The sequence below is a fragment of the Schistocerca gregaria genome, chromosome 9 (assembly GCF_023897955.1).
Source record: "Schistocerca gregaria isolate iqSchGreg1 chromosome 9, iqSchGreg1.2, whole genome shotgun sequence".
Lineage (NCBI taxonomy): Eukaryota > Metazoa > Arthropoda > Insecta > Orthoptera > Acrididae > Schistocerca > Schistocerca gregaria.
The window spans coordinates 116,859,333-116,886,799 of NC_064928.1; the positions used below are offsets into that span (position 1 = coordinate 116,859,333).

The following is a 27,467-nucleotide window of genomic DNA, read 5'->3' on the forward strand; positions in this document are numbered from 1 at the left end:
TTATTTTTGTGTTTTCTTTATTTTTAAAAAGTGCAGCAGTGATACAGTCCTCTTCATTTTACTCGAGAGACATTCATCGGGCTGCGGCTCAGCGCGTCTATCGCCTGCTGGTGGCCGTGCTGCCTGGCGATGTCCAGCGGCGTCAGTCCCCCGATAGTTAACGCCCCCCTGTCGGCCCCGGCCTCCAGTAGCGCAGTGACGGCCTCCGCATGGTCCCTCCAAGCGGCGCAGTGCAGCGGCGACCACCCGGTTGAGCTCCTACCGTTGGGATCAGCCGACGCCGCCACCAGCAGCCGCACCACGGCCGCGTGGCCGCCCCTCGCGGCCCAGTGCAAAGGCATGTCCTCATTGCAGCTGCACCTCGCGTCCAGAGGCGCCCCAGTCTTCAGGAGGCACCTTGCCGCCTCCAGGTGCCCCTTGTCCGCCGCCCAGTGCAAGGCTGTGTTCCTCTCCTCGTCCTTGGCCGCCACATTCGCTCCAGCAGCCAACAACGCCCACAGCTCCTCTACTGCACCTCGCTTAGCCGCCTGGATCAGCCTCGTGTCCTTCTCCTCTTGAGAAAGGCTCCTGCAGAACATACAGAAATTCTCACATTTTTGTGTGTGCGCACCCCCCCCCCCCCCCCCCACACACACACACACACCACACACACACTTCCAATAAAGGAGACTATCACTGAAAAGAAAGTGTAACCATTTCTAAAAACAAATGAATCTATGACAATCTGTGGCAAATGAATCTATAATTCTCTCCCTCCTATGACACGAAACATCAGATGAAGGTACAGTCGGCTCAGCATCTCAGAATCTTCATTCACTCTCCATTAAAAATTCTTAGACTCCATTTCTCAATAGCTTCATCCATCACATTACATCACATTTATTCATGGCAATAAGTACCTTTGACCTCAGGACACTACTGTTAAGCAGTCATTTCCCTCCACTGAAAGAGATGCTTCATGCAGCACGACTGATCCTATGCAGCAGTCCATTATGACTAGGTCTAGTAATTAAGACGTAATTTTTAAGCACTTACTTAGCTATGGTTACAACACATGAACATCCTACTTACTTAGCACACAAATGGTCATGATTGAACTTATTAACAAGTCTATACCTAATCTGTAACATCTGTCAATATGGGCCATATAAAATAGATGGTCACTACTCAAGATTAGTATATTTGACCTGAAATGGTCTAGAATCAAGTCAAAAACTAATGCATGTGCCTGATTGATCTCCTTCACGACGTTATGGTTATGAGTTGCAGAAAACACTAAAGTAGGGGATAATGTGGTGGCAATGGGGTCATAGTAATGACGATGTTGGCTTTATATTATCCTACCCAATCCTAAGTTCTTTTAGATGATTCAACTTTGTGCTTAAGCACAAAATTCTCCTAGACAGGCCATACCTTGTAAGCACATGATGTCTTCCTCACATCATGACCAATGAATACTTCATAGCTGTTAAGACAGTCGATCTAAGTACGTTCTGCTCAGGATAACATATGCCCTTTTCCTAAGCTATACCTTTTATTTCATGTTACTAATAAATTTAAGGTCAGGAGTTAAGTTCGCATCTTGTCCCAACAAGTAACTAGCTCGCAGTTTATGTGCAGGAGCAAGGTATTGTGTCTGCCTAGGCGGGCCTCATGGCGCTACGGTCAGTTCCAGTACAGCACTCGTGGCTCTCACATCGCGGTCGCAAAGTGGGGCCGAGGCAGTTTCAATTAAGTTTTCACAGTCTGACGATTATTTATGGATTTGTATTTTTATCTTGATGTTCACTATGGACAAACGGTAGTTACTTTTATTCTGAAAAAGGTTGGATTATCCCAACTGAAACCTAGGTAAATTCTAGGTAAATGGTGCAACTGAGGCTGTTGGTCATTAAAATTAATATTTATATAGTTGCTGACAGGGCTGCGAAATGGAGAAAATATTTAAGTTCTTACTTCGGTGCCTACTTGAGGTTCCATCTTCACTCAATCACTTTCTACAGCTGCTGATGACTTTGGCACATTAACGACCTCGCCATTTCTTGCACGACCGTTCCTAGTCACATTACATTCTAACCTTCGTCAAAGTTGGTTATGTCAGTGATTTTCCCATTTGTGGCCCACATCGTCGCTAGAGCGATCCACCAATAAGTATAATGTGAAGTAGGTATAAATTGAATGAAAATGCGCCAAAATGAAGGGAAATTCAGTGAGAATGAGAGAGAACTTCCATGACTGCTTCATGCAGGAAATTTCTTGTACACGGGAACGAGTGCACAACAGCAAGAGGAATTCGACATAGAAGTACTGGGAACCAGGGGAACAGCAAATTTCGTCAAAAGCGATAAGAAATCTGGAATAGTATGTTTAACGTGTATCACTACCAAATGCATAGTATTAAATTTATATACATCTGATCACAAACCCAGTATGATCCCAGAGTTATTACCAATCACCTTACCTATCTTTATAAAGGGTCTAGACATGATTACAATAAAATTCATGTTATCCTTAGCTAAAGAGCATGCATTACCAGCTGGTGGACTGCAATATACAACTACAGAATAGATCGTGTGCTTGAAGCCGTGCAAAACTATTTGAGTGTTTTAAACTCCAACAAACAGTATTTACGATGTGTTTCTTTGCACTCGCTATGAATCACAACCTTGCAGTGTCAGCTAACAAATACCTTACAGAAAAGTTGCCGCATGGTTTTAACAGCATTCTCCTGTATGTCTATTGGAGTAATAGGGATATGTACAAGTTGACTGCCTTCAATGCTGTCCTGCGGAAGAGATCCATCTGCATCTAAATTGATATGAATCTGCGGTAAATGACGATAGATTTGTAACGAGGTATGATTCGATGGTAGACTAGATTTGTTTCAGTGATGAATAACCTGTGTTCGACTCTAATGTTCTGTGTGCGACTTACAGCAGCATCCACCTGCAACCATTAACAGCAGACCTCCCCAAACCACTGTCAACAGAGGACTTCCAGCGCATGCATGATGAATCATGACTACCAAACTGATGGAAAATCTACACTCCTGGAAATGGAAAAAAGAACACATTGACACCGGTGTGTCAGACCCACCATACTTGCTCCGGACACTGCGAGAGGGCTGTACAAGCAATGATCACAAGCACGGCACAGCAGACACACCAGAAACCGCGGTGTTGGCCGTCGAATGGCGCTAGCTGCGCAGCATTTGTGCACCGCCGCCGTCAGTGTCAGCCAGTTTGCCGTGGCATACGGACCTCCATCGCAGTCTTTAACACTGGTAGCATGCCGCGACAGCGTGGACGTGAACCGTATGTGTAGTTGACGGACTTTGAGCGAGGGCATATAGTGGGCATGCGGGAGGCCGGGTGGATGTACAGCCGAATTGCTCAACACGTGGGGCGTGAGGTCTCCACAGTACATCGATGTTGTCGCCAGTGGTCGGCGGAAGGTACACGTGCCCGTCGACCTGGGACCGGACCGCAGCGACGCACAGATGCACGCCAAGACCGTAGGATCCTACGCAGTGCCGTAGGGGACCGCACCGCCATTTCCCAGCAAATTAGGGACATTGTTGCTCCTGGGGTATCGCCGAGGACCATTCGCAACCGTCTCCATGAAGCTGGGCTACGGTCCCGCACACCGTTAGGCCGCCTTCCGCTCACGCCCCAACATCGTGCAGCCCGCCTCCACTGGTGTCGCGACAGGCGTAAATGAAGGGACGAATGGAGACATGTCGTCTTCAGCGATGAGAGTCGCTTCTGCCTTGGTGCCAATGATGGTCGTATGCGTGTTTGGCGCCGTGCAGGTGAGCGCCACAATCAGGACTGCATACGACCGAGGCACACAGGGCCAACACCTGGCATCATGGTGTGGGGAGCGATCTCCTACACTGGCCGTACACCTCTGGTCATCGTCGAGGGGACACTGAATAGTGCACGGTACATCCAAACCGTCATCGAACCCATCGTTCTACCATTCCTAGACCAGCAAGGGAACTTGCTGTTCCAACAGAACAAAGCACGTTCGCATGTATTCCGTGCCACCCAACGTGCTCTAGAAGGTGTAAGTCAACTACCCTGGCCAGCAAGATCTTCGGATCTGTTCCCCATTGAGCATGTTTGGGACTGGATGAAGTGTCGTCTCACGCGGTCTGCACGCCCAGCACGAACGCTGGTCGAACTGAGGCGCCAGGTGGAAATGGCATGGCAAGCGGTTCCACAGGACTACATCCAGCATCTCTACTATCGTCTCCATGGGAGAATAGCAGCCTGCATTGCTGCGAAAGGTGGATATACACTGTACTAGTGCTGACATTGTGCATGCTCTGTTGCCTGTGTCTATGTGCCTGTGGTTCTGTCAGTGTGATCATGTGATGTATCTGACCCCAGGAATGTGTCAATAAAGTTTCCCCTTCCTGGGACAATGAATTCACGGTGTTCTTATTTCAATTTCCAGGAGTGTATTTTGGCTGCCTCCTCTAGACAAACTAAGAGGTATGCGAAATACTCCATTTCCCTGCCACATTTTGGATATAAACTGATTCTTCTGTTTCATAACTGCACTGATTCTGCGTCAGTGACAGTTGTTTGTGTGATACTGCAGTCCACGTGCATACTAACGAAAGGAAATATTGCCTCTATTAGGTTGTACTGTGCTTTATTAAAATTGTGCTATTAGCTACCTTCGGCCATGAGCTATTATGGAGCACATTTGCTGTGTCATGTTTTATGTATCATGCTCATTGCACAGCAAATGTGTTGGATAATGAATCATGGCCGAAATTAGCTAATAGCATGATTTTATAAAACACAATACAGACAACAGATAATGTATTATTCTGTTAAACATTTAGAGGCTATGGATCGCTGCAGAAGCAAGATCTCCCTATGTATGCATTTGCTTGGCAGATGATGTGTGTGGAAGAGACTATTCTGTTCACAGAGTTAGTGGAGAATGGCATATAATTTCACATGCCGAACACTGCTGCTACACATTCATCTATTTCCTTATGAGATGTCATTGTTCAATCCACTTTCAACTGGTAATAATCATTTTATAGGACTGATGGAAGCATAACAATTCCAGGGACTGCAATCATGCTAACAGTGGGCGCTATATATATATATCAGGAAAGCTACACAGTGCATGTATCACAAAGAATGTGTGTGCCTTTTTTTCCTATGGCGCAGAAGGTAGTAGTTTTATAGTCTTAAAATTTCTCACCATATTGAATAGGATATAAACTTGTAGGGTGAATTTATGTCATGTGTTGAAAATATATTTCCAGCATTGCAGTATTAACAGCGTTGCACTCCACACAAACATCAAAAACTACAGTGTTCCATTGTTATAGCATGCTCAAGAACTGTGTAGCCATAGGAATGTGTGTTTACGTTCTATGATCATTTCTCTCTTTCCAGTACCTTCTTTGTATGGAATCCAAACATGACAACAGTACCATAGAACTGGTACCACAAGTAATGTATGTAAAATACTTCAAACTGCTTCCATCTGCTGCTCCATCATGCATAAACCATATGTTTCTTCCTCTTTCCAAATATTCGTAGTATCACAACAACAAACACGAATGTATCAGGCTCATATCTACTATACGCAAAGAAAGAGTGCTAACCTCCTCAGTATGCATGCAAATAGAGAGATCGTGTGTAGTTGGATGGGTGACGTAAGATTGGTACAGAACTGCAGTTACAGTACTGGCATGAGAATACCAATCTATATCACTAGCACCAGACCATTGTCCAAGACTGGAACACGTGTTATACTCCTTCCAAAAGCAAAATATTGCTTGTATTGATTATGTGGAACTCAGCTTGTACACAAGTTGTCGAATGTAGGGGGTATAATCTGGTCAGTTCCAAATTAAATCAGAGACCATTTTGCAGGGAGAATTGGTTATAGACAGAGGTAGGGAGAGGTAGGAGGGGGGGCGAGAGGTAGAGAGAGGGGGGAGATGAGAGGTGGAGGGGGAGAGGAGAGGCAGAATTAGGAGATGGGAGAGAGGTAGAGGTAGGAGGGGGAGAGAGGTACGGGGGTAGAAGAGAGGCAAGGGTAGGAGGGGGGAGAGAGGTAGAGGCAGGAGGGGGAGAGAGGTAGGGGTGGTGAAGAGAGGCAGAGGTAGGGGCGGAGAAGAGAGGCAGAGGTAGGGGCGGAGAAGAGAGGCAGAGGTAGGGGCAGAGAAGAGAGACAGAGGTAGGGGCGAGAAGAGAGGCTGAGGTAGGGGCGAGAGAGAGGCAGAGGTAGGGGCGAGAGAGAGGCAGAGGTAGGGGCGAGAGAGAGGCAGAGGTAGGAGCGAGAGAGAGGCAGAGGTAGGGCGAGAGAGAGGCAGAGGTAGGGGAGAGAGAGAGGCAGTGGTAGGGGGGAGAGGGAGGCAGTGGTATGGGTAGGGGCGAGAGAGAAGCAGTGGTAGGGGTAGGGGCGAGAGAGAGGCAGAGGTAGGAGCGAGAGAGAGGCAGAGGTAGGGCGAGAGAGAAGCAGAGGTAGGGCGAGAGAGAGGCAGAGGTAGGGGAGAGAGAGGCAGTGGTAGGGGGGAGAGGGAGGCAGTGGTATGGGTAGGGGCGAGAGAGAAGCAGTGGTAGGGGTAGGGGCGAGAGAGAAGCAGTGGTAGGGGCGAGAGAGAGGCAGAGGTAGGGGCGAGAGAGAGGCAGAGGTAGGGGCGAGAGAGAGGCAGAGGTAGGGGCGAGAGAGAGGCAGAGGTAGGGGAGAGAGAGAGGCAGAGGTAGGAGCGAGAGAGAGGCAGAGGTAGGGCGAGAGAGAGGCAGAGGTAGGGGAGAGAGAGAGGCAGTGGTAGGGGGGAGAGAGAGGCAGTGGTATGGGTAGGGGCGAGAGAGAAGCAGTGGTAGGGGTAGGGGCGAGAGAGAGGCAGAGGTAGGGGCGAGAGAGAGGCAGAGGTAGGGGCGAGAGAGAGGCAGAGGTAGGAGCGAGTGAGAGGCAGAGGTAGGGCGAGAGAGAGGCAGAGGTAGGGCGAGAGAGAGGCAGAGGTAGGGGAGAGAGAGAGGCAGTGGTAGGGGGGAGAGAGAGGCAGAGGTAGGGGCGAGAGAGAGGCAGAGGTAGGGGCGAGAGAGAGGCAGAGGTAGGGGAGAGAGAGAGGCAGTGGTAGGGGGGAGAGAGAGGCAGTGGTATGGGTAGGGGCGAGAGAGAGGCAGTGGTAGGGGTAGGGGCGAGAGAGAAGCAGTGGCAGGGGCGAGAGAGAGGCAGAGGTAGGGGCGAGAGAGAGGCAGAGGTAGGGGCGAGAGAGAGGCAGAGGTAGGGGCGAGAGAGAGGCAGAGGTAGGAGCGAGAGAGAGACAGAGGTAGGGCGAGAGAGAGGCAGAGGTAGGGGAGAGAGAGAGGCAGTGGTAGGGGGGAGAGAGAGGCAGTGGTATGGGTAGGGGCGAGAGAGAAGCTGTGGTAGGGGTAGGGGCGAGAGAGAGGCAGAGGTAGGGGCGAGAGAGAGGCAGAGGTAGGGGCGAGAGAGAGGCAGAGGTAGGGGCGAGAGAGAGGCAGAGGTAGGGGAGAGAGAGAGGCAGTGGTAGGGGGGAGAGAGAGGCAGTGGTATGGGTAGGGGCGAGAGAGAAGCAGTGGTAGGGGTAGGGGCGAGAGAGAGGCAGAGGTAGGAGCGAGAGAGAGGCAGAGGTAGGGGCGAGAGAGAGGCAGAGGTAGGGGCGAGAGAGAGGCAGAGGTAGGGCGAGAGAGAGGCAGAGGTAGGGCGAGAGAGAGGCAGAGGTAGGGGAGAGAGGCAGTGGTAGGGGGGAGAGAGAGGCAGTGGTAGGGGTAGGGGCTAGAGAGAAGCAGTGGTAGGGGTAGGGGCGAGAGAGAGGCAGAGGTAGGAGCGAGAGAGAGGCAGTGGTAGGGCGAGAGAGAGGCAGAGGTAGGGGTAGGGGCTAGAGAGAAGCAGTGGTAGGGGTAGGGGCGAGAGAGAGGCAGAGGTAGGAGCGAGAGAGAGGCAGAGGTAGGGCGAGAGAGAGGCAGAGGTAGGGCGAGAGAGAGGCAGAGGTAGGGGAGAGAGAGAGGCAGTGGTAGGGGGGAGAGAGAGGCAGTGGTAGGGGTAGGGGCTAGAGAGAAGCAGTGGTAGGGGTAGGGGCGAGAGAGAGGCAGTGGTAGGGGTAGGGGCGAGAGAGAGGCAGTGGTAGGGGTAGGGGCGAGAGAGAGGCAGTGGTAGGGGTAGGGGGGAGAGAGAGGCAGTGGTAGGGGTAGGGGGGAGAGAGAGGCAGTGGTAGGGGTAGGGGGGAGAGAGAGGCAGTGGTAGGGGTAGGGGCGAGAGAGAGGCAGAGTTAGGGGTAGGGGCGAGAGAGAGGCAGTGGTAGGGGTAGGGGCGAGAGGCAGTGGTAGGGGTAGGGGTGAGAGAGAGGCAGTGGTAGGGGTAGGGGGGAGAGACAGTGGTAGCGGTAGGGGGGAGAGAGAGGCAGTGGTAGCGGTAGGGGGGAGAGAGAGGCAGTGGTAGGGGTAGGGTGGAGAGAGAGGCAGTGGTAGGGGTAGGGGCGAGAGAGAGGCAGAGGTAGGAGCGAGAGAGAGGCAGAGGTAGGGCGAGAGAGAGGCATAGGTAGGGCGAGAGAGAGGCAGAGGTAGGGGAGAGAGAGAGGCAGTGGTAGGGGGGAGAGAGAGGCAGTGGTAGGGGTAGGGGCTAGAGAGAAGCAGTGGTAGGGGTAGGGGCGAGAGAGAGGCAGAGGTAGGAGCGAGAGAGAGGCAGAGGTAGGGCGAGAGAGAGGCAGAGGTAGGGGTAGGGGCTAGAGAGAAGCAGTGGTAGGGGTAGGGGCGAGAGAGAGGCAGAGGTAGGAGCGAGAGAGAGGCAGAGGTAGGGCGAGAGAGAGGCAGAGGTAGGGCGAGAGAGAGGCAGAGGTAGGGGAGAGAGAGAGGCAGTGGTAGGGGGGAGAGAGAGGCAGTGGTAGGGGTAGGGGCTAGAGAGAAGCAGTGGTAGGGGTAGGGGCGAGAGAGAGGCAGAGGTAGGAGCGAGAGAGAGGCAGAGGTAGGGCGAGAGAGAGGCAGAGGTAGGGCGAGAGAGAGGCAGAGGTAGGGGAGAGAGAGAGGCAGTGGTAGGGGGGAGAGAGAGGCAGTGGTAGGGGTAGGGGCTAGAGAGAAGCAGTGGTAGGGGTAGGGGCGAGAGAGAGGCAGAGGTAGGAGCGAGAGAGAGGCAGAGGTAGGGCGAGAGAGAGGCAGAGGTAGGGCGAGAGAGAGGCAGAGGTAGGGGAGAGAGAGAGGCAGTGGTAGGGGGGAGAGAGAGGCAGTGGTAGGGGTAGGGGCTAGAGAGAAGCAGTGGTAGGGGTAGGGGCGAGGGAGAGGCAGTGGTAGGGGTAGGGGCGAGAGAGAGGCAGTGGTAGGGGTAGGGGCGAGAGGCAGTGGTAGGGGTAGGGTTGAGAGAGAGGCAGTGGTAGGGGTAGGGGGGAGAGAGAGGCAGTGGTAGGGGTAGGGGGGAGAGAGAGGCAGTGGTAGGGGTAGGGGGGAGAGAGAGGCAGTGGTAGGGGTAGGGGGGAGAGAGAGGCAGTGGTAGGGGTAGGGGAGAGAGAGAGGCAGAGGTAGGAGCGAGAGAGAGGCAGAGGTAGGGCGAGAGAGAGGCAGAGGTAGGGCGAGAGAGAGGCAGAGGTAGGGGAGAGAGAGAGGCAGTGGTAGGGGGGAGAGAGAGGCAGTGGTAGGGGTAGGGGCTAGAGAGAAGCAGTGGTAGGGGTAGGGGCGAGAGAGAGGCAGAGGTAGGAGCGAGAGAGAGGCAGAGGTAGGGCGAGAGAGAGGCAGAGGTAGGGGTAGGGGCTAGAGAGAAGCAGTGGTAGGGGTAGGGGCGAGAGAGAGGCAGAGGTAGGAGCGAGAGAGAGGCAGAGGTAGGGCGAGAGAGAGGCAGAGGTAGGGCGAGAGAGAGGCAGAGGTAGGGGAGAGAGAGAGGCAGTGGTAGGGGGAGAGAGGGGCAGTGGTAGGGGTAGGGGCTAGAGAGAAGCAGTGGTAGGGGTAGGGGCGAGAGAGAGGCAGAGGTAGGAGCGAGAGAGAGGCAGAGGTAGGGCGAGAGAGAGGCAGAGGTAGGGCGAGAGAGAGGCAGAGGTAGGGGAGAGAGAGAGGCAGTGGTAGGGGGGAGAGAGAGGCAGTGGTAGGGGTAGGGGCTAGAGAGAAGCAGTGGTAGGGGTAGGGGAGAGAGAGAGGCAGAGGTAGGAGCGAGAGAGAGGCAGAGGTAGGGCGAGAGAGAGGCAGAGGTAGGGCGAGAGAGAGGCAGAGGTAGGGGAGAGAGAGAGGCAGTGGTAGGGGGGAGAGAGAGGCAGTGGTAGGGGTAGGGGCTAGAGAGAAGCAGTGGTAGGGGTAGGGGCGAGAGAGAGGCAGAGGTAGGAGCGAGAGAGAGGCAGAGGTAGGGCGAGAGAGAGGCAGAGGTAGGGCGAGAGAGGCAGAGGTAGGGGAGAGAGAGAGGCAGTGGTAGGGGGGAGTGAGAGGCAGTGGTAGGGGTAGGGGCTAGAGAGAAGCAGTGGTAGGGGTAGGGGCGAGAGAGAGGCAGAGGTAGGAGCGAGAGAGAGGCAGAGGTAGGGCGAGAGAGAGGCAGAGGTAGGGCGAGAGAGAGGCAGAGGTAGGGGAGAGAGAGAGGCAGTGGTAGGGGGGAGAGAGAGGCAGTGGTAGGGGTAGGGGCTAGAGAGAAGCAGTGGTAGGGGTAGGGGCGAGAGAGAGGCAGTGGTAGGGGTAGGGGCGAGAGAGAGGCAGTGGTAGGGGTAGGGGCGAGAGGCAGTGGTAGGGGTAGGGTTGAGAGAGAGGCAGTGGTATGGGTAGGGGGGAGAGAGAGGCAGTGGTAGGGGTAGGGGGGAGAGAGAGGCAGTTGTAGGGGTAGGGGGGAGAGAGAGGCAGTGGTAGGGGTAGGGGGGAGAGAGAGGCAGTGGTAGGGGTAGGGGCGAGAGAGAGGCAGAGGTAGGAGCGAGAGAGAGGCAGAGGTAGGGCGAGAGAGAGGCAGAGGTAGGGCGAGAGAGAGGCAGAGGTAGGGGAGAGAGAGAGGCAGTGGTAGGGGGGAGAGAGAGGCAGTGGTAGGGGTAGGGGCTAGAGAGAAGCAGTGGTAGGGGTAGGGGCGAGAGAGAGGCAGAGGTAGGAGCGAGAGAGAGGCAGAGGTAGGGCGAGAGAGAGGCAGAGGTAGGGGTAGGGGCTAGAGAGAAGCAGTGGTAGGGGTAGGGGCGAGAGAGAGGCAGAGGTAGGAGCGAGAGAGAGGCAGAGGTAGGGCGAGAGAGAGGCAGAGGGCGAGAGAGAGGCAGAGGTAGGGGAGAGAGAGAGGCAGTGGTAGGGGGAGAGAGAGGCAGTGGTAGGGGTAGGGGCTAGAGAGAAGCAGTGGTAGGGGTAGGGGCGAGAGAGAGGCAGAGGTAGGAGCGAGAGAGAGGCAGAGGTAGGGCGAGAGAGAGGCAGAGGTAGGGCGAGAGAGAGGCAGAGGTAGGGGAGAGAGAGAGGCAGTGGTAGGGGGGAGAGAGAGGCAGTGGTAGGGGTAGGGGCTAGAGAGAAGCAGTGGTAGGGGTAGGGGCGAGAGAGAGGCAGAGGTAGGAGCGAGAGAGAGGCAGAGGTAGGGCGAGAGAGAGGCAGAGGTAGGGCGAGAGAGAGGCAGAGGTAGGGGAGAGAGAGAGGCAGTGGTAGGGGGGAGAGAGAGGCAGTGGTAGGGGTAGGGGCTAGAGAGAAGCAGTGGTAGGGGTAGGGGCGAGAGAGAGGCAGAGGTAGGAGCGAGAGAGAGGCAGAGGTAGGGCGAGAGAGAGGCAGAGGTAGGGCGAGAGAGAGGCAGAGGTAGGGGAGAGAGAGAGGCAGTGGTAGGGGGGAGAGAGAGGCAGTGGTAGGGGTAGGGGCTAGAGAGAAGCAGTTGTAGGGGTAGGGGCGAGAGAGAGGCAGTGGTAGGGGTAGGGGCGAGAGAGAGGCAGTGGTAGGGGTAGGTGCGAGAGGCAGTGGTAGGGGTAGGGGTGAGAGAGAGGCAGTGGTAGGGGTAGGGGGGAGAGAGAGGCAGTGGTAGGGGTAGGGGGGAGAGAGAGGCAGTGGTAGGGGTAGGGGCGAGAGAGAGGCAGTGGTAGGGGTAGGGGCGAGAGAGAGTCAGTGGTAGAGGTAGGGTGGAGAGAGACATAGAGGTAGGGGAGAGAGAGTTGGAAGTAGGGGGAGAGAGAGGTAGAGGTAGGGGGAGAGAGAGGTAGAGGTAGGGGGAGAGAGAGGTAGAGGTAGGGAGAGAGAGAGAGAGAGAGAGAGAGAGAGAGAGAGAGGTAGGGAGAGATAGGGAGAGAGAGAGGGAGGTAGGGAGAGAGACAGAGGGAGAGGTAGGGAGAGAGACAGAGGGTGAGGTAGGGAGAGAGACAGAGGGTGAGGTAGGGAGAGAGACAGAGGGTGAGGTAGGGAGAGAGACAGAGGTAGGGAGAGAGACAGAGGGAGAGGTAGGGAGAGAGACAGAGGGAGAGAGAGAGAGGGAGAGGTTGGGAGAGAGAGAGGGCGGTGTAGCGAGGGATGGAGGGAGGGAGGGAGAGAGAGAGAGAGAGAGAGAGAGAGAAGAGAGAGAGAGAGAGAGAGATGAACGACGATAGCTTTTAACTATCAGTGCAACATGATGGCCTTACGTTTTTCGATGTGTACAAAATGTTTTCCGCTGAAATACTCGTAATTTGTCCATCTTTAGAATGCAGCAGACAGTATGCTCCCATAGCAGCAGCAATTTGGTGGGTAAATTCAATAAGTAATCAGGATGCTCCATGATGTCAAAAAGTCAGAAGACTTTCTTCGTGGGGGGGGGGGGGGGGGGGCGGCGGCGGCCGTGACAGTCCTTACAGAATGGTGTAAACAAGACAGGGGCAGAACAAGGCATATACGTCAGAGAGTGCCGTGAAGTCTTTTTGTCCGAGTCCAGGAAGACTAGGCTGCCCTGGTTTGGACAGGTGGGATGCTATCTCACACCTGCCATTGTGGCTTCAGAGCATCTCCAGACCAGCAGTCGTAAGATATCGAAAAGTCACCTAGTATTCCAGCCATTTTATCGTCTGCAGGTCAGTTCTTCGAATTCTAGGAGTATCTTTTAGCCATCTGATCTGCTGTGTCTGCATTTTTTTCTTCTTTTCTTCGAGACCTGTTGTGGAGTTTTGAAATATGTCACGAACTTTTAGATACAGAATTGTTCAGATTTTCCCAAATGTGTTTAGACATCAAGAGTGGGTTTCCCACTGTAGAACTGTGCTTCGAAAAGTGAGGAAAACACAAAGTAAGAGCCTTAACGGCCCTAACTCCAGCAGCAAATTATGCCTGCTCAAAATTTCAGAAGAATTTTGAAAACTACAGTAGCTGTATGACTGAATTTTTTCTCTGTTACAGTGCCTTCAAACAAGCAGTTGAAACTTGAAAAGTGGTGGCGGAAGTCTGCAGAAAGTGGAGGAGGGGGCAATGCAGTACACAGAAAGTAAATAAAGTACAACCATCTAACCTACCGCTCCAGCAGTTGAGCACAGATGGACAATTCCCTTCCATTTACAAGGTGGGGTGGCTGTGGAGGGAGGTGAGCGATGCCATAAGAGTGGGAGGAGGGGCAGGTTAGTGGAGGCCGCCCAATTGAGGTGTTTCTGGCCAAAATGTAAAATTTCCTCCCATTTCCAGGTTGTGGTGTGGCAATGTGGCGCTCGGAAAAACAGCCGCCATTTTGAATAAATTATCTGTTCCATGACAGACTTCGTCTTACTACTCCTGCTTTTTCTGTTTTGATTTCTGGACGACACAAAAATATTAACAAACAACAGAGTCCATAGCAATACCACTAAGCCACTACAATCTTTTAACACCGTAAATGTATTGCAGTTTATCTCTAAATAAAGTTTCGTACCCACCCATATCGTCTACATTACATACTGTGCCATAACCAAGTTATTAGGTTTTGTTGTTTTCTGCTTCCAGCCAGAAAATTATATCTACAGTTACTTTGTTGTGCAAAACTAGTCTCTGAAAGTTTTCAATGGTTTTTATGTGTATATACAGTTAATGATTAAAGTAGTTTTTAGTCTGTCACGAATTGAGATATTTTGTGTAACGTCTTTTTTCCATCTCCCTAACCGTCTAGGGCCCAACTTAGTCACTTCCTTTAACATTTACGACCTTATTCCTATTGGTACCAAGTGTAATAATACTCTTTCTCGACACATGTTGTGCTCTCCAAGCAAGTTTTCTTATTATCTTCACCAAGAAAGTTTTCACTCCCTTTTTAAGGATTCTTCTAGTTTGCTTTATTTCCTCCTCCAATGGATCCCTTAACGTTTTTTGATAACCCATTGTTGTTGAGTCCGGAAAGTTGTCGCCTGTTTCTAACTGGCGAAGCTATAGTACTGCGCTGCATTGTGGCAGCTACATTGTGCTAGAGTGAATGGTGCATCTCCTCTAATTCCACTGACTAGTAAATACAATGCACTCCTAAGCTTGTGAGACGTTGAGTGTCAGTATCCTGCAGTGAGTTCATCAATACCACGGCAAGCCAGCCCACATATGCCGGCACCTGGTGGGATGTTTGTGAAATCTGGCACTGGGAGGTGCCAGGCTATAGACTTGTGGAGGGGCCCACCTGTCAGCCCTGAGGTGTCGCCTTGGCCGCTGAATGTGTCCTGCAACACGTGACCATGGGGCTGATGCTGGTATAACGGTATGGTTTACTACATCTGATAGTTGCAACAGGTCAGTATTCACAGCATGGCAGCATCAGATATTGAAAATTATGGATATCTAGCTGGCTTCTTTGAACTGTGCTGCAGCATAATACAGATTTCCTGGTGCTGGTAGAGAATGACATACTGCTCTTCTATTACTTCCCTTTATCAGTAATGATACCTTTGGTAGAGGAGATTACATCAGGCAGAGTAAGATCCAAGTACTCGCCTACCTGTCTACAAACAGCACCCTTTACTGTGTCTGCTTCAACACTGAGCTGCACATAGTTGAGCTCTCAGCAAGAATGTCTCCTTCTGAGTGCAAAGTCAACACATACTTTGTACAGAAGCTTGAAAGGTATGTGCTGAGATTCGATCAGGATAGAGCCAGTGAAAAATGTCGATAGTTCCCAACCGCAAGGCTGGACGAGTAGTACATCTTTGAGTAGTAAGATCTTTGACAGCTAACAGAGCCAGGTGCACGTGGTAAAAGTTTGAGGAGTGGTGAGGAGATGCGCAGAGACAGCAGACGTGTTTCGAGTTGGAGCTAGATGCCTGCAGGAGGCAGCCGGTTCGTGACAGCATCAAAGTAAGAATTGGCGCTACGCACATAATAAGCTATATATTGAGCGAAACTCGGCATGTACCTGGGGAAACTAGAAAGAATAATTAATAAAATAGGGTTTCTTTGGTTAAATACTGTCTAAAAGCTAGATAGCAATCCCATTGTTGATGCAATAAGCTTATTGTGAAACTGTCTCGTAAATCCATGCTATAGAAGGTTTTTTTTAGTTTTTCACATGTGCCTTAAAAGTTTGAACAATAAATATTTCTTAGATAAAATTAGAGTTTCATCTCGCACCTTATGTCGTTCTCCACATCCTGTGCTTGCATTGAACCAAAAGGTACATTAAGGTAAAGTTCCCATGAGTAAAGCTAATAATTTCATTCATTAGAGTAAAATAATCTACACTCCTGGAAATTGAAATAAGAACACCGTGAATTCATTGTCCCAGGAAGGGGAAACTTTATTGACACATTCCTGGGGTCAGATACATCACATGATCACACTGACAGAACCACAGGCACATAGACACAGGCAACAGAGCATGCACAATGTCGGCACTAGTACAGTATATATCCACGTTTCGTAGCAATGCAGGCTGCTATTCTCCAATGGAGACGATCGTAGAGATGCTGGATGTAGTCCTGTGGAACGGCTTGCCATGCCATTTCCACCTGGCGCCTCAGCTGGACCAGCGTTCGTGCTGGACGTGCAGACCGCGTGAGACGACGCTTCATCCAGTCCCAAACATGTTCAATGGGGGACAGATCCGAAGATCTTGCTGGCCAGGGTAGTTGACTTATACCTTCTAGAGCACGTTGGGTGGCACGGGATACATGCGGACGTGCATTGTCCTGTTGGAACAGCAAGTTCCCTTGCCGGTCTAGGAATGGTAGAACGATGGGTTCGATGACGGTTTGGATGTACCGTGCACTATTCAGTGTCCCCTCGACGATCACCAGAGGTGTACGGCCAGTGTAGGAGATCGCTCCCAACACCATGATGCCGGGTGTTGGCCCTGTGTGCCTCGTTCGTATGCAGTCCTGATTGTGGCGCTCACCTGCACGGCGCCAAACACGCATACGACCATCATTGGCACCAAAGCAGAAGCGACTCTCATCGCTGAAGACGACACGTCTCCATTCGATCCTCCATTCACGCCTGTCGCGTCACCACTGGAGGCGGGCTGGACGATGTTGGGGCGTGAGCGGAAGACGGCCTAAAGGTGTGCGGGACCGTAGCCCAGCTTCATGGAGACGGTTGCGAATGGTCCTCGCCGATACCCCAGGAGCAACAGTGTCCCTAATTTGCTGGGAAGTGGCGGTGCGGTCCCCTACAGCACAGCGTACGATCCTACGGTCTTGGCGTGCATCCGTGCGTCGCTGCGGTCCGGTCCCAGGTCGACGGGCACGTGCACCTTCCGCCGACCACTGGCGACAACATCGATGTACTGTGGAGACCTCACGCCCCACGTGTTGAGCAATTCGGCGGTACGTCCACCCGGCCTCCCGCATGCCCACTATACGCCCTCGCTCAAAGTCCGTCAACTGCACATACGGTTCACGTCCACGCTGTCGCGGCATGCTACCAGTGTTAAAGACTGCGATGGAGCTCCGTATGCCACGGCAAACTGGCTGACACTGACGGCGGCGGTGCACAAATGCTGCGCAGCTAGCGCCATTCGACGGCCAACACCGCGGTTCCTGGTGTGTCCGCTGTGCCGTGCGTGTGATCATTGCTTGTACAGCCCTCTCGCAGTGTCCGGAGCAAGTATGGTGGGTCTGACACATCGGTGTCAATGTGTTCTTTTTTCCATTTCCAGGAGTGTATATGCCATTGCACACTTGGCAAATTATCCAGATCAGTAAGTAACAAACAGGGCTAAAATGAATAAAGTTATCTAGAATGACAATTTCATGCCATTGCACTACCGCTGAGTTGAATATATGTTTTATTATCGGCTAAACGGGAAGGAGTGCACAAGCTAATTCCACAGACACAGTCAGATGCAGGTTGGTGACTTACGTTTATTTTTTACCACTAAATTTTCATGCAGTCAGATGTGTATTTTGAGTTTTAATTTTCCATCAATACTCTCACGCAGTCAGATAAATTTCAGTTCAGTTAAATACGCAGTTAGATGCAAGTTTTATTTAAGACTAAAGCAGTCACATGCAATTCAGTCTAGTTTAAATAGAAAATTTTTATTAACAACACTTTCAAGCTTGACACCAAAACAGAGGGAGAGAGAGAGAGAGAGAGAGAGAGAGAGAGAGAGAGAGAGTGAGAGCCAGCCTTGAGAAACACAAATATGATGGTTTTCTGTTGTGCTTACCTGGTTTCTGTCGGTGGCTCCCTGAGCAGCCGTCTCACTTCGGCAATATCTTGCGGCTGCTGGAGCTCTGCATCGGCCCAGCCCTGCGTGGCGAACACCTGGGGGTGTGCTTTTATGTAGGCGATGGCGGCCAGGGCGAGGCTGGTGCAGGAGTGCCTCGCGGCCACCACAGCTGCGGCTGCCGCATTCTCCACGTCCAGCTGCGCAATCAGCTGCCGCTCGCATGCAGCCTTCAGCCCCAAAACGCCGTATTTGTCTGCGGCTGCCAGCAGCTGGGGGCCCAAGCTGGGCAGCTGGGGGGCCAAGCTGGGCAGCTGGGGCGCCCGGAGGGTATAGAGGTAGGCCACCAGCAGGCTCAGCTCGGGGCCCGCCGTGTCCGTGATGGTCACCTCGCTGCTCCTGGCCTCCAGGGTGTCGTGCCGAAACATGGAGGCAAACACAGGGCTCCTGGCTGCCAGGACCGCCCTGTGCACCACCAGCCTCGTCTGGCCCGACACCAGCTCCACGAGGCCTCTGCCACCTCCAGCTTCCAGCATGGCGGCCAGGTCCACTGTCGCGGTCTCCTCCACATCGGTAACAGTATCCATTGCCGACGACTCTGAAACACGGCACCACTGAGCTGGCTTTTGCCGCTTCACAGTACCTCCATCACTCGTATGTTGCACAGGCAGAAGCTTGAAACTTCCTGGCAGATTAAAACTGTGTGCCTGACCGAGACTCGGTAGCTCAGATGGTAGAGCACTTGCCCGCGAAAGGCAAAGGTCCCGAGTTCGAGTCTCTGTCGGGCACACAGTTTTAATCTGCCAGGAAGTTTCATATCAGTGCAAACTCCGCTGCAGAGTGAAAATCTCATTCAGGCAGAATCTTGTCGAGCAAACAGTTTGTAAAAGGTAGCCTGGTACAGGTGAATCAGAACCCCGTGATATCCTTGCCGTGTCGAACAGCAGCAGGTCTCCACTAGGGCAATAGCAATAGTTGCAGCATCCTCATTTTGCACAACATGTCTACAGAATGGGCAAATACCTCATTTCTTTAACTTCCAATGTCACTTGAACATGAAATGTTTCAAAATGGTGATATAGCACATTGCTGGCAAGGCCAGAAGGTCTTTGTTGGTATTCGCTAAACGACTTAGCATCCTACCGACTGGGGTGCACTCGCATTCGGGAGGACGACGCCGGCCATCCTGATTCAGGTTTTCCGTGATTTGCCTGCATCGCTTCAGGCTAATGCTGGGATGCTTTCCTTGAAATGGCACGGCCGACTTTCTTCACCATTCTTCCCTAGTCCGATGCAACTGATGACGTCACTGTTTGGTCCCCTCTCCCACATCAACCAACCAACCAATCTATCATCCTAATCCCTCATGACATTTAGGGAAAAAACGATACATTACTCCTGGAATCGGTGGTAGTCTGCTCATAACAGACAGCACTACATACTAATGAGACAAAACATTATGACCACGTGCTTAATAGCTGGTTTGTCCATGTCTGGAACGAAATATGTGACTGATTCTGCATATCAGGGATCTGGCAGTTGTTTGTGGAGATACGTAGATGTCTATGCACAGGTCATATAATTCGCGTAAATAACGGGCCGCTGATTTTCGTGCATGGTGATGGCGCCCGGTAGCGATCCAGATGGGTTCCACAGGGCTTACATCGGGCGAATTTGCTCGCTGAGACATAAACGTGAGTTCATTACAATTCTCCTCAGACCACTGTGGCACGGTTCTGGCTCTGAGACACGGAAAATTATACTTCTGAAAAATGATATCACTGACGGACAAGACATCAAACATGAAGGGGTGCACAATGATGATGATTTGGGTTGAGGGGGCTCGCCATCATGGTCATCAGCGCCCTGACAAAAAGCCAGCAAGCAAATCTTATTGATGGGGACGAAGGCTGTGCCCACATGCGGTACACTTTATAACGTATTACAGTCTGCCGCCCTTTCCCACCAATTTAGTGATGAGGCATGACAGTTCACACAATTACACCACCGTTCACTGGAATCGCTATCTGCGATGATGGTGGGCGATCTCCAGCGAGACTGAGGGCTGCCCCAATGTCCGTTTACGGGATATACGTAGCCACAATATGCTGAATTGAAAGCAGCACGCCACAAACTTCACAGAGTACTGTCCAAAAGAACAGACACCATATCCATATAAGTATATAGTTCTGGCAATACCGGCCATTACCTTCTTCTTCTATGCGGATGCACACATTATCCCCGAACCCTTACGGGACTTGGTAAGAATGTCTTCCACGATTAATGAGTGTGGTGGGGTGGGAAACTATGAGTGTGGTGTGTGGACATACAAGGTGAGAATGTGGGTCTCGCGGGAGAACTGCGCGATATCTCCCTGCAGTCGCACTACCCTCTGTGCCCTCAGTGGCTCAGATGGATAGAGCGTTCGCCATTCAACAAATGGTCAAAACAAACCATTAACTTGCACCACAAACACTGAATGAAAAATGAAGCGCCACAGTGATCACAAAGATCGGAGGCAAACTTCTTGGTAGTTACGAACTGTGCAGCAGGTTCAGTTAGGATCCACTCTTAAACAATGGGCATATCACATTGCTGTAACGAGCTGATGAGAACTGGTGGAATGAGATGGCAGGCAACCGAATGCGGAAGAGTTCGTTGTGCAGCTTATCGTGAAACTGGAGTAGCTGCAGACACTGCGATAGAAAAGCACGGAAAACACAAACACCCAGACGGCGAGCTTGTCTAGTGGTTTCAGATGGTGTGAACTGCAACGTCACACTTTACTTTTCAGATGCGATAACTTGCTCTAAAGATGTATGATTTTTATACGCAGACCGGGAATCAAGAGAAAGCAACTTATTTTGACCAGCTATCGGCCAAAGGCAACTCTTATACCACATTTGTAGCTCTCTTACGCCCATTTTCCTACTCTTGCTAGCTGTGACGTAAATATTCCCTATTGCCGCTGAAGTGATGGAACATCGATGCTGTCGATCTCCTGAATGGCTGTTTTCAGCTCAGCAATGCTTTTGGGGTTATTCCTGTAAACTTTGTCTTTAATATAGCCTCACAAAAAGGACTGGCATTTGTTCAGATCCGGAGAATATGGCGGCCAATTGAGGCCTATGCCAGTGGCCTCTGGGTACACCAGAGCCAGAATGCAGTCCCCAAAGCGCTCCTCCAGGACCTCAATCTCCTGCTTCGATGGGGTCGAACTCTGCCTTGCATGAACCACATCTCGTCCAAATCCATTTGGATCATAGGGATGAAATCATCTTAAAAAACCTTCACGTATCTTTTGAAAGTCATGGTACCATCAAGGAATGTCTTAAAGGTTATTCCGTGAATGGACATTGCACACCATATATTCACCCGTTGAGGGTGAAGAGACTTCCCGATAGCGAAATGCAGATTCTCAGCCCCCAAACGCGCCAGTTTTGCTTATGAACGAACCCTGCCAAATGAAAGAGGGCTTCGTCGCTAAACCAAACCATGCATGTGCACGCTAATTCCCATCATGCCCCACGGCCAATCGTGCAATTTGAAGGGCCTAACGCAAACCGTTTAGAAGTTATGACAGTTTCATTTCATATAATTCAATAATTGTCACCGTGTAACATTGCATTACCGTCCAACAAATGTTTTTGCCGATATTTTTTTACCAAGAAGTAATGAAAATAAATAAGAGGGTCAGTATTGCACATTTCTAAAATTAATTTTTATACTCAGTTTGCTCTCGGCTAATGCTCATCGCAAATAGTACTGCAACTCCTTTCGGTTCCTTGCTTTGGATTCATTGACACCATTGTCGCGTATCTATTTACACACCTATAAGTTAGGGGGAATGGGGTCATATTCTTAAGGCTTTTTACTGATAGCAGTGTTACTCGTCACCTCCACCTCCAATTTCTACCTCGTTCTGTTATAGAGATATGTATGTTTACTGTGTTGTCCTCGCGTAGGCCTAAAAATTAATCTTAAAACTTTCATCCAGTCACTGAAGATGGTCATAAAACAGATCTACAATCGTGTCTCTCGTTCAGGAAGTAGTTGCTGACTGCAGTTATTAGTGCTGATACGTGCTGGTTTGTGACACGCTCAAATCATTTTTCACTGTTGGCGTAGAGCACCATTATCAGTTCTGTGAAACTCGAAATGTCTCGCACTTTATCCCTGGGTTGGTAAGGCTCCAATCTGCAAGAGAACCTGCCCTTTTAATTGGACTCTAAAAATATTCACGACATTTCGTTGCAATCGGAAGTTAAGCGTATTTCTTGATACAAGGAAATTAGCGAGATTCGCCACATGTTGTAGAAGGAAGTTTCACCAAGGCATTCATTTCGGAGCTTTCTGTTTTGTATCCAAATTACATTAATTGTTACTAACATTCATCATTATGGCGGACGTGTTTACATTTTCACTTTTGTTCGTGGTTAATACAAAACTAAATCACAACAGTTGTCACGTTGTTCCTTACTGAATGTTCTCGCCACTCTTGTCCACTGAAAAGTTTCTGAGTAAGATTATGTGGACACTCATCGCAGCTTGCGAGATGTTATTATCAGTGACTGGTGTAACGGTGCTTGGCTTTACCTAATATGAAAAGCGTGATTTCTTCCAGTTAATTATGTTGCACGCCAGGCGTAATGTACAATACAATGCAAATCACTTATTTTTAGACCTCTTATCTTATGGTGAAATAATTATTCTACACGAGAATCATGACATAGTAAATATATGTAATGTCAATCAGAGGAGAGCGAATAGTGGATGGAATTCACAAAATGTTGTTGTTGTCTTCAGTCCAGAAACTTGTTTGATGCAGCTCTCCATGCTACTCTATCCTGTGCAAGCTTCTTCATCTCTGAGAAACTACTGCAATCTACATCCTTCTGAGTCTGCTTGGGGTATTCATCTTTTGGTCTCCGTCCACGATTTTTACCCTCCACGCTTCCCTCCAGCACTTAACTCGTGATCCCTTGATGCCTTAGAACGTGTCCTACCAACCAACTCCTTCTTTTAGTCAGGATGTACCACAAATTTCTCTTCTCTGCAATTCTATTCAGTACCTCATTAGTTATGTGACCTACCCATCTAATCCTCAGGATTCTTCGGTAGCACTACATTTCGAAAGCTTCTATTCTCTTTTCGTCTAAAGTATTTATCGTCCCTCTTTCACTTCCATACATGGCTACACTCCATACAAATACTTTCAGGAAGACTTCCTGAGACTCAGGTCTATACCCCATCATCATCATCATCATCATTTAAGACTGATTATGACTTTCAGCGTTCAGTCTGGAGCATAGCCCCCTATAAAATTCCTCCAAGACCCCCTATTTAGTGCTAACATTGGTGCCTCTTCTGATGTTAAACCTATTACTTCAAAATCATTCTTAACCGAATCCAGGTACCTTCTCCTTGGTCTGGCCTGACTCCTCCTACCCCACCTATAGGGGTAAAACTCAATGGGACTCGGAGAAGTAAGGCTAGCAACCTGCTTCCCCGATATTTTAAATATGATGCTGGCAACAATCAGAGGAAAATGCCTCTATACTCGATGTTAACAAATTTATTTTCTTCAGAAACGCTTTCCTTGGTATTGCCAGTATACATTTTATATCCTCTACTTCGACCATTGTTAATTATTTTGCTCCCCAAATAGCAAAACTCATCTACTACTTTAAGTGTCATTTCCTAATCTAATTCCTCAGCATCACCCGATTTAATTGGACTACATTCCATTATCCTCGTTTTACTCTTGTTGATGTTCACCTTACATCCTCTCAAGACACTGTCACAAAAATGTATACCAAAAGTGTCACGGAATAGCAGTAACTGTCCCTGCCCTCTGGGGTGTAGCCGGTGTTTTCATGTCGCTAGTGCACAACCTAAAATGACAGACCCCCGTTCTTTGAGAAAAACCACCCCTACGCTTACGTAGCCACAAATCAAACGGTGGGCAAAGAAGGTACGCTGTTGTAGCGACCGAAGTATGTGTTGGATTACCAAGGGCATTAATTCTCTTTTTGTGTTAAAAAGGTAAGTACATCAACAAGGAATAATAACGGAGGCGAACAATTTTCTCAGACGATCTAGATTACAAAAAAATTTAAAATTTAATCCTGGTCGCTTTATAGAGGCTCTTTCGCTCATTCCGTCACACGTTTTCCATGTCGTTCGTACAACTACATGGATGCTGCTTTTCATATAAGGATTACGCCGACAGCATCTAACGAATGCAATCTTTGTGCAACCATACCGTTCCTTCCTATGATTCGACGGTAAACAAACTTGATTTACATTTAAAAACATTTCTTTCATAATTATTCTAATGCATACCATCCTTAAAATAACATTGCACTGCAACAAAAAAGACCGGGTGATCAAAAACGTCAGTATAAATTTGAAAACTGAATAAATCACGGGATAATGTAGATAGAGAGGTACAAATTGACATGGTTGGAATGACAGGGGTTTTTATTAAAACAAAAAAAAAAAAAAAAAAAAAAAATACAAACGTTCAAAAATGTCCGACAGATGGGGCTTCAGCGTATCGAACTAGGAATAATTAGCATAACAAAGTAAGACAAAGCAAAGATTGTTACTTAAAATCCGTCTTGATTGCAATTTTTTTTTCATATGACCGGTTTCGGGTCATTCAGAACCATCTTCAGATCTGATATTTCAGTTACAGGGGTAACCAGTCCAAATTGAGCAAATTTCACATGCTACGTCATGATGTGATTTCCTAAACCCATGTTCATTGTGTGTCAATAGACCGTTTCCTTCGAGGTAATTCATAATGTTCGAACACAATATGTTCTAAAATCCTGCTGCATATCGACGTTAACGATATGGGCCTGTAATTTAGTGGATTACTCCTACTACCTTTCTTGAATACTGGTGTAACCTTTGCAACTTTCCAGTCTTGTGGTACGGGTCTTTCGTTACCTCTTCACATGCCCAAAACGTCATTAGGCGGCATCCAACGTCGTGGTAGACAGTGGTCATAACCTTTTGGCTTATCAGCATATAAGTGCACTGCATCAGTTGAATTTCCTTTGTAAACAATACGACCATGAGGTTTCTAAAGCCAAGGCTGAAGTGATGGATTCCCTGGGTGAAGACCCAGTTCAATTAAAAATCAATTGTGATAATGTTATTATAGAGCAAGTATTTTTTTTATTTTGTGGTAATGTTTTATGGGACCAAACTGCTGAGGTCATCGGTCTCTAAGCTTTCACACTACTTAATGTAACTTTAACTTACACTAACAACAACAACAACAACAACAACACACACACACACACACACACACACACACACACACACACACCCATGCCCAAGGGAGGATTCGAACCTTCGAAGGGGGGAGGCGTGTGGACCATGACAAGACACCCGAGACTGCACGGCATAGAACAAGTACCCTCCTGCGCATACCTAGGATGACAGATTGGTCTAGAGATTGGCGACGATCTAGATGTATTGACTAGATCTGGAAATATATGAGACACTATTTGTAATGTATTGTTAAATAAGACAAGACATCAAATGAGAGTACACTTCTATGAAAGCATGGATTTTCAAGCATGTGTTATTTCTAAGGACAAAACATAGGACACAAGACACGAAACAATGAGACAAGAATAAGAGACAATTGAAAGAATAGCGAAATACTGCAACAAATTATGTATGCATACACAAAATGGCGACAGTAAACGAAGTCCCTAACTTCTTTATTCTACAAAAATCATAAAGAGTTATTTTTACTCTAGTTTTTTTGCATCTCTAGTGTGGTGTCACAGCCAGACACGACACTTGCTAGATGGTAGCCTTTAAATCAGCCACGGTCCGTTAGTATACGGCGGACCCGCATGTCGCCACTATCAGTGATTGCAGACCGAGCGCCGCCACACGGCAGGTCTAGAGAGACTTCCTAGCACTCGCCCCAGTTGTACAGCCGACTTTGCTAGCGATGGTTCACTGACTACATACGCTCTCCATTTGCAGAGATGACAGTTTAGCATAGCCTTCAGCTACGTCATTTGCTACAACCTAGCAAGGCGCCATATGCAGTTACTTTGTATCCTGAACAGATAATATTGTGAATCATGTACCGTCAAGAGCGACGTTCATCATTAATGGATTAAAGTTAAGTATCAAACTAATTACGTCCGATTTCTGAATTCTCATTCCTTGTCATGTTCCAGACCTCACGTCAGTATAGTTTTTCCCTCTTCACACCAGCCTGCGTGAGCTAAAACGCGTGCCTTTCGGCCTCCTCTAGTAACACGGTGTTGGCTCTTCTGACAACACAACATCTAGTATAAAAGTCAAACCTAAACACATAATACAACAATGTTTACATTGTGGTGGAGCATGTTGCAAAAATAAATAAATCAGCACCTAGATTTGCAGTCTTCAGACGAATGCACGGTGTGTTGCACTGGAAGCATCGTGGCCATCCTACACTGCTCCATAGTTGCGGCAGCTTCGCTGTTGCACATCTCCCCGCGGTCCCCCCCCCCCCCCCCCCCCCCCCCCAGCGCCATCACTCCATCACTTTGCGCCAGTCTTGTCGTAAGTCATCGGAAGTCAATGTTAAGGCCAAGCGTTTCACTTCTTCTAAATAATCAGATTAAGTAAATCAAACAAGATTTTTTGAAATAAAATCAAACGTTTTGAGAAATGATTTGTCTAAGACTTTGAAATAAAAAATGTTAGAGACATTTGATGCACCTTTTCATGATTTCGAGTATCATTCAAAGCCACGACGAATGTTTCTCTGATCTATGTATTTGTTGTGCACAAATAATTTCACATAATATTTTACCATGTTTTTTTTTTTTAAGTTTCATTCAGAAAGCATGATCTTACTGACACCTCATTTTCCTTCCTAACGTCTTCTGTTCTCGAAAATCCTAACTTTGGTACTTGAACAGTGTATCTCTTTATGTGCAAAACACCTAGGCCTAGAACAGTTGAACTTTGACAGTTCATTTACATAGCTTACAGCACCTTTTCATGAAATATTTCAATTTCTCCTCAACTCAGTAATTAAGTTTTCCTTAATTACCCTGATTGCTTTCAAGCAATTAAATATTTTCATGCATTATGACACCTCACGCTGGTCACTTTGGTACTTCGTTTGCCTGTTTCTATCTGTGTGTGTTGGACAAGAAAATTCGAACAAAACCTCGTGGTGTACTTTATAGGGAGTCAGTTTTCGTTCTGCTCACAGGTTTGACAAAAACTTATCGAGTGTTACTCATACGATAAAAGAGCCCTTTCCGCCTGCTTGAAGTTCCAAGGATACGTCGTTTCGCAACCTTGAACCGTTTATGAGATCCGGCGTTTATTTTCACGACCACTCGATTCCCGATTCGCAGGAAAGGATTCGGACGTAATGCGGGATATACCGACCAGTATCTCGAGAATGAAAACAGGTATCATTCCGCTTTCAACTTTATAGACAATATAGATATACTGGTTACATTTCATATGCACTGAAGTATGTTCTAAAATGGACTATACGGAAAGTCTACGCAATGTGATTTTATCTCTGTAAAGTCTTAAAAATGTCGTGCAGCCATGTACTCGGTTTCGTGCAGTACAATAACTGTAACGAACAACGAAAATAAATTCAAACCCTTATCGAGTAAAATATATCAAGCTGTGAGGTGCGGAAGTATCAAAATTTTTCGCCGAATAGTTTAGACAGCAATCGCTCGCTATCTGTTTGGCTCTGAGGCGGTCTGACGTTGCTAGACTCGCCTCTACAGCCACACTGCGGATCATTTCGATATTTCACTTCATAGTTTAACATCTTGATAAAGTCTGCAATTATAACCAAAGAAGCTGGCTCGGCGCTCCTACCTGCTATATTCACACGCACGCCTGCACAGCTGAGGAGCTAAAACACACAGTAGTCCCGTCCGCCACGTCTAACCGCTCCCACGCCCGGCAAGCAACTGTGT

The 27,467-nt window shown here is 49.0% G+C and overlaps 1 protein-coding gene across 1 annotated transcript; it reads right to left on the reverse strand.

Annotated features, from left to right (window-relative positions):
- LOC126291885 (ankyrin repeat domain-containing protein 65-like) lies at nt 1–27,467 on the reverse strand. The gene is made up of 3 exons (XM_049985611.1): nt 27,367–27,467; nt 17,485–18,082; nt 1–567 (listed from the first exon to the last, which is right to left on the reverse strand). The coding sequence occupies exons 2-3, from the start codon at nt 18,069–18,071 to the stop codon at nt 54–56; spliced, it is 1,101 nt and encodes a 366-aa protein (XP_049841568.1). The 5' UTR covers nt 18,072–18,082; nt 27,367–27,467; the 3' UTR covers nt 1–53.

Bases quoted from the DNA above. Each gene is read 5' to 3' on its own strand.
- LOC126291885 (XM_049985611.1), bottom strand. From the start codon at position 18,071: ATGGATACTGTTACCGATGTGGAGGAGACCGCGACAGTGGACCTGGCC. The intron at 568-17,484 runs GTAAGCACAACA...TATGTTCTGCAG, and splicing joins GAGCCACCGACAGAAACCAG to GAGCCTTTCTCAAGAGGAGA.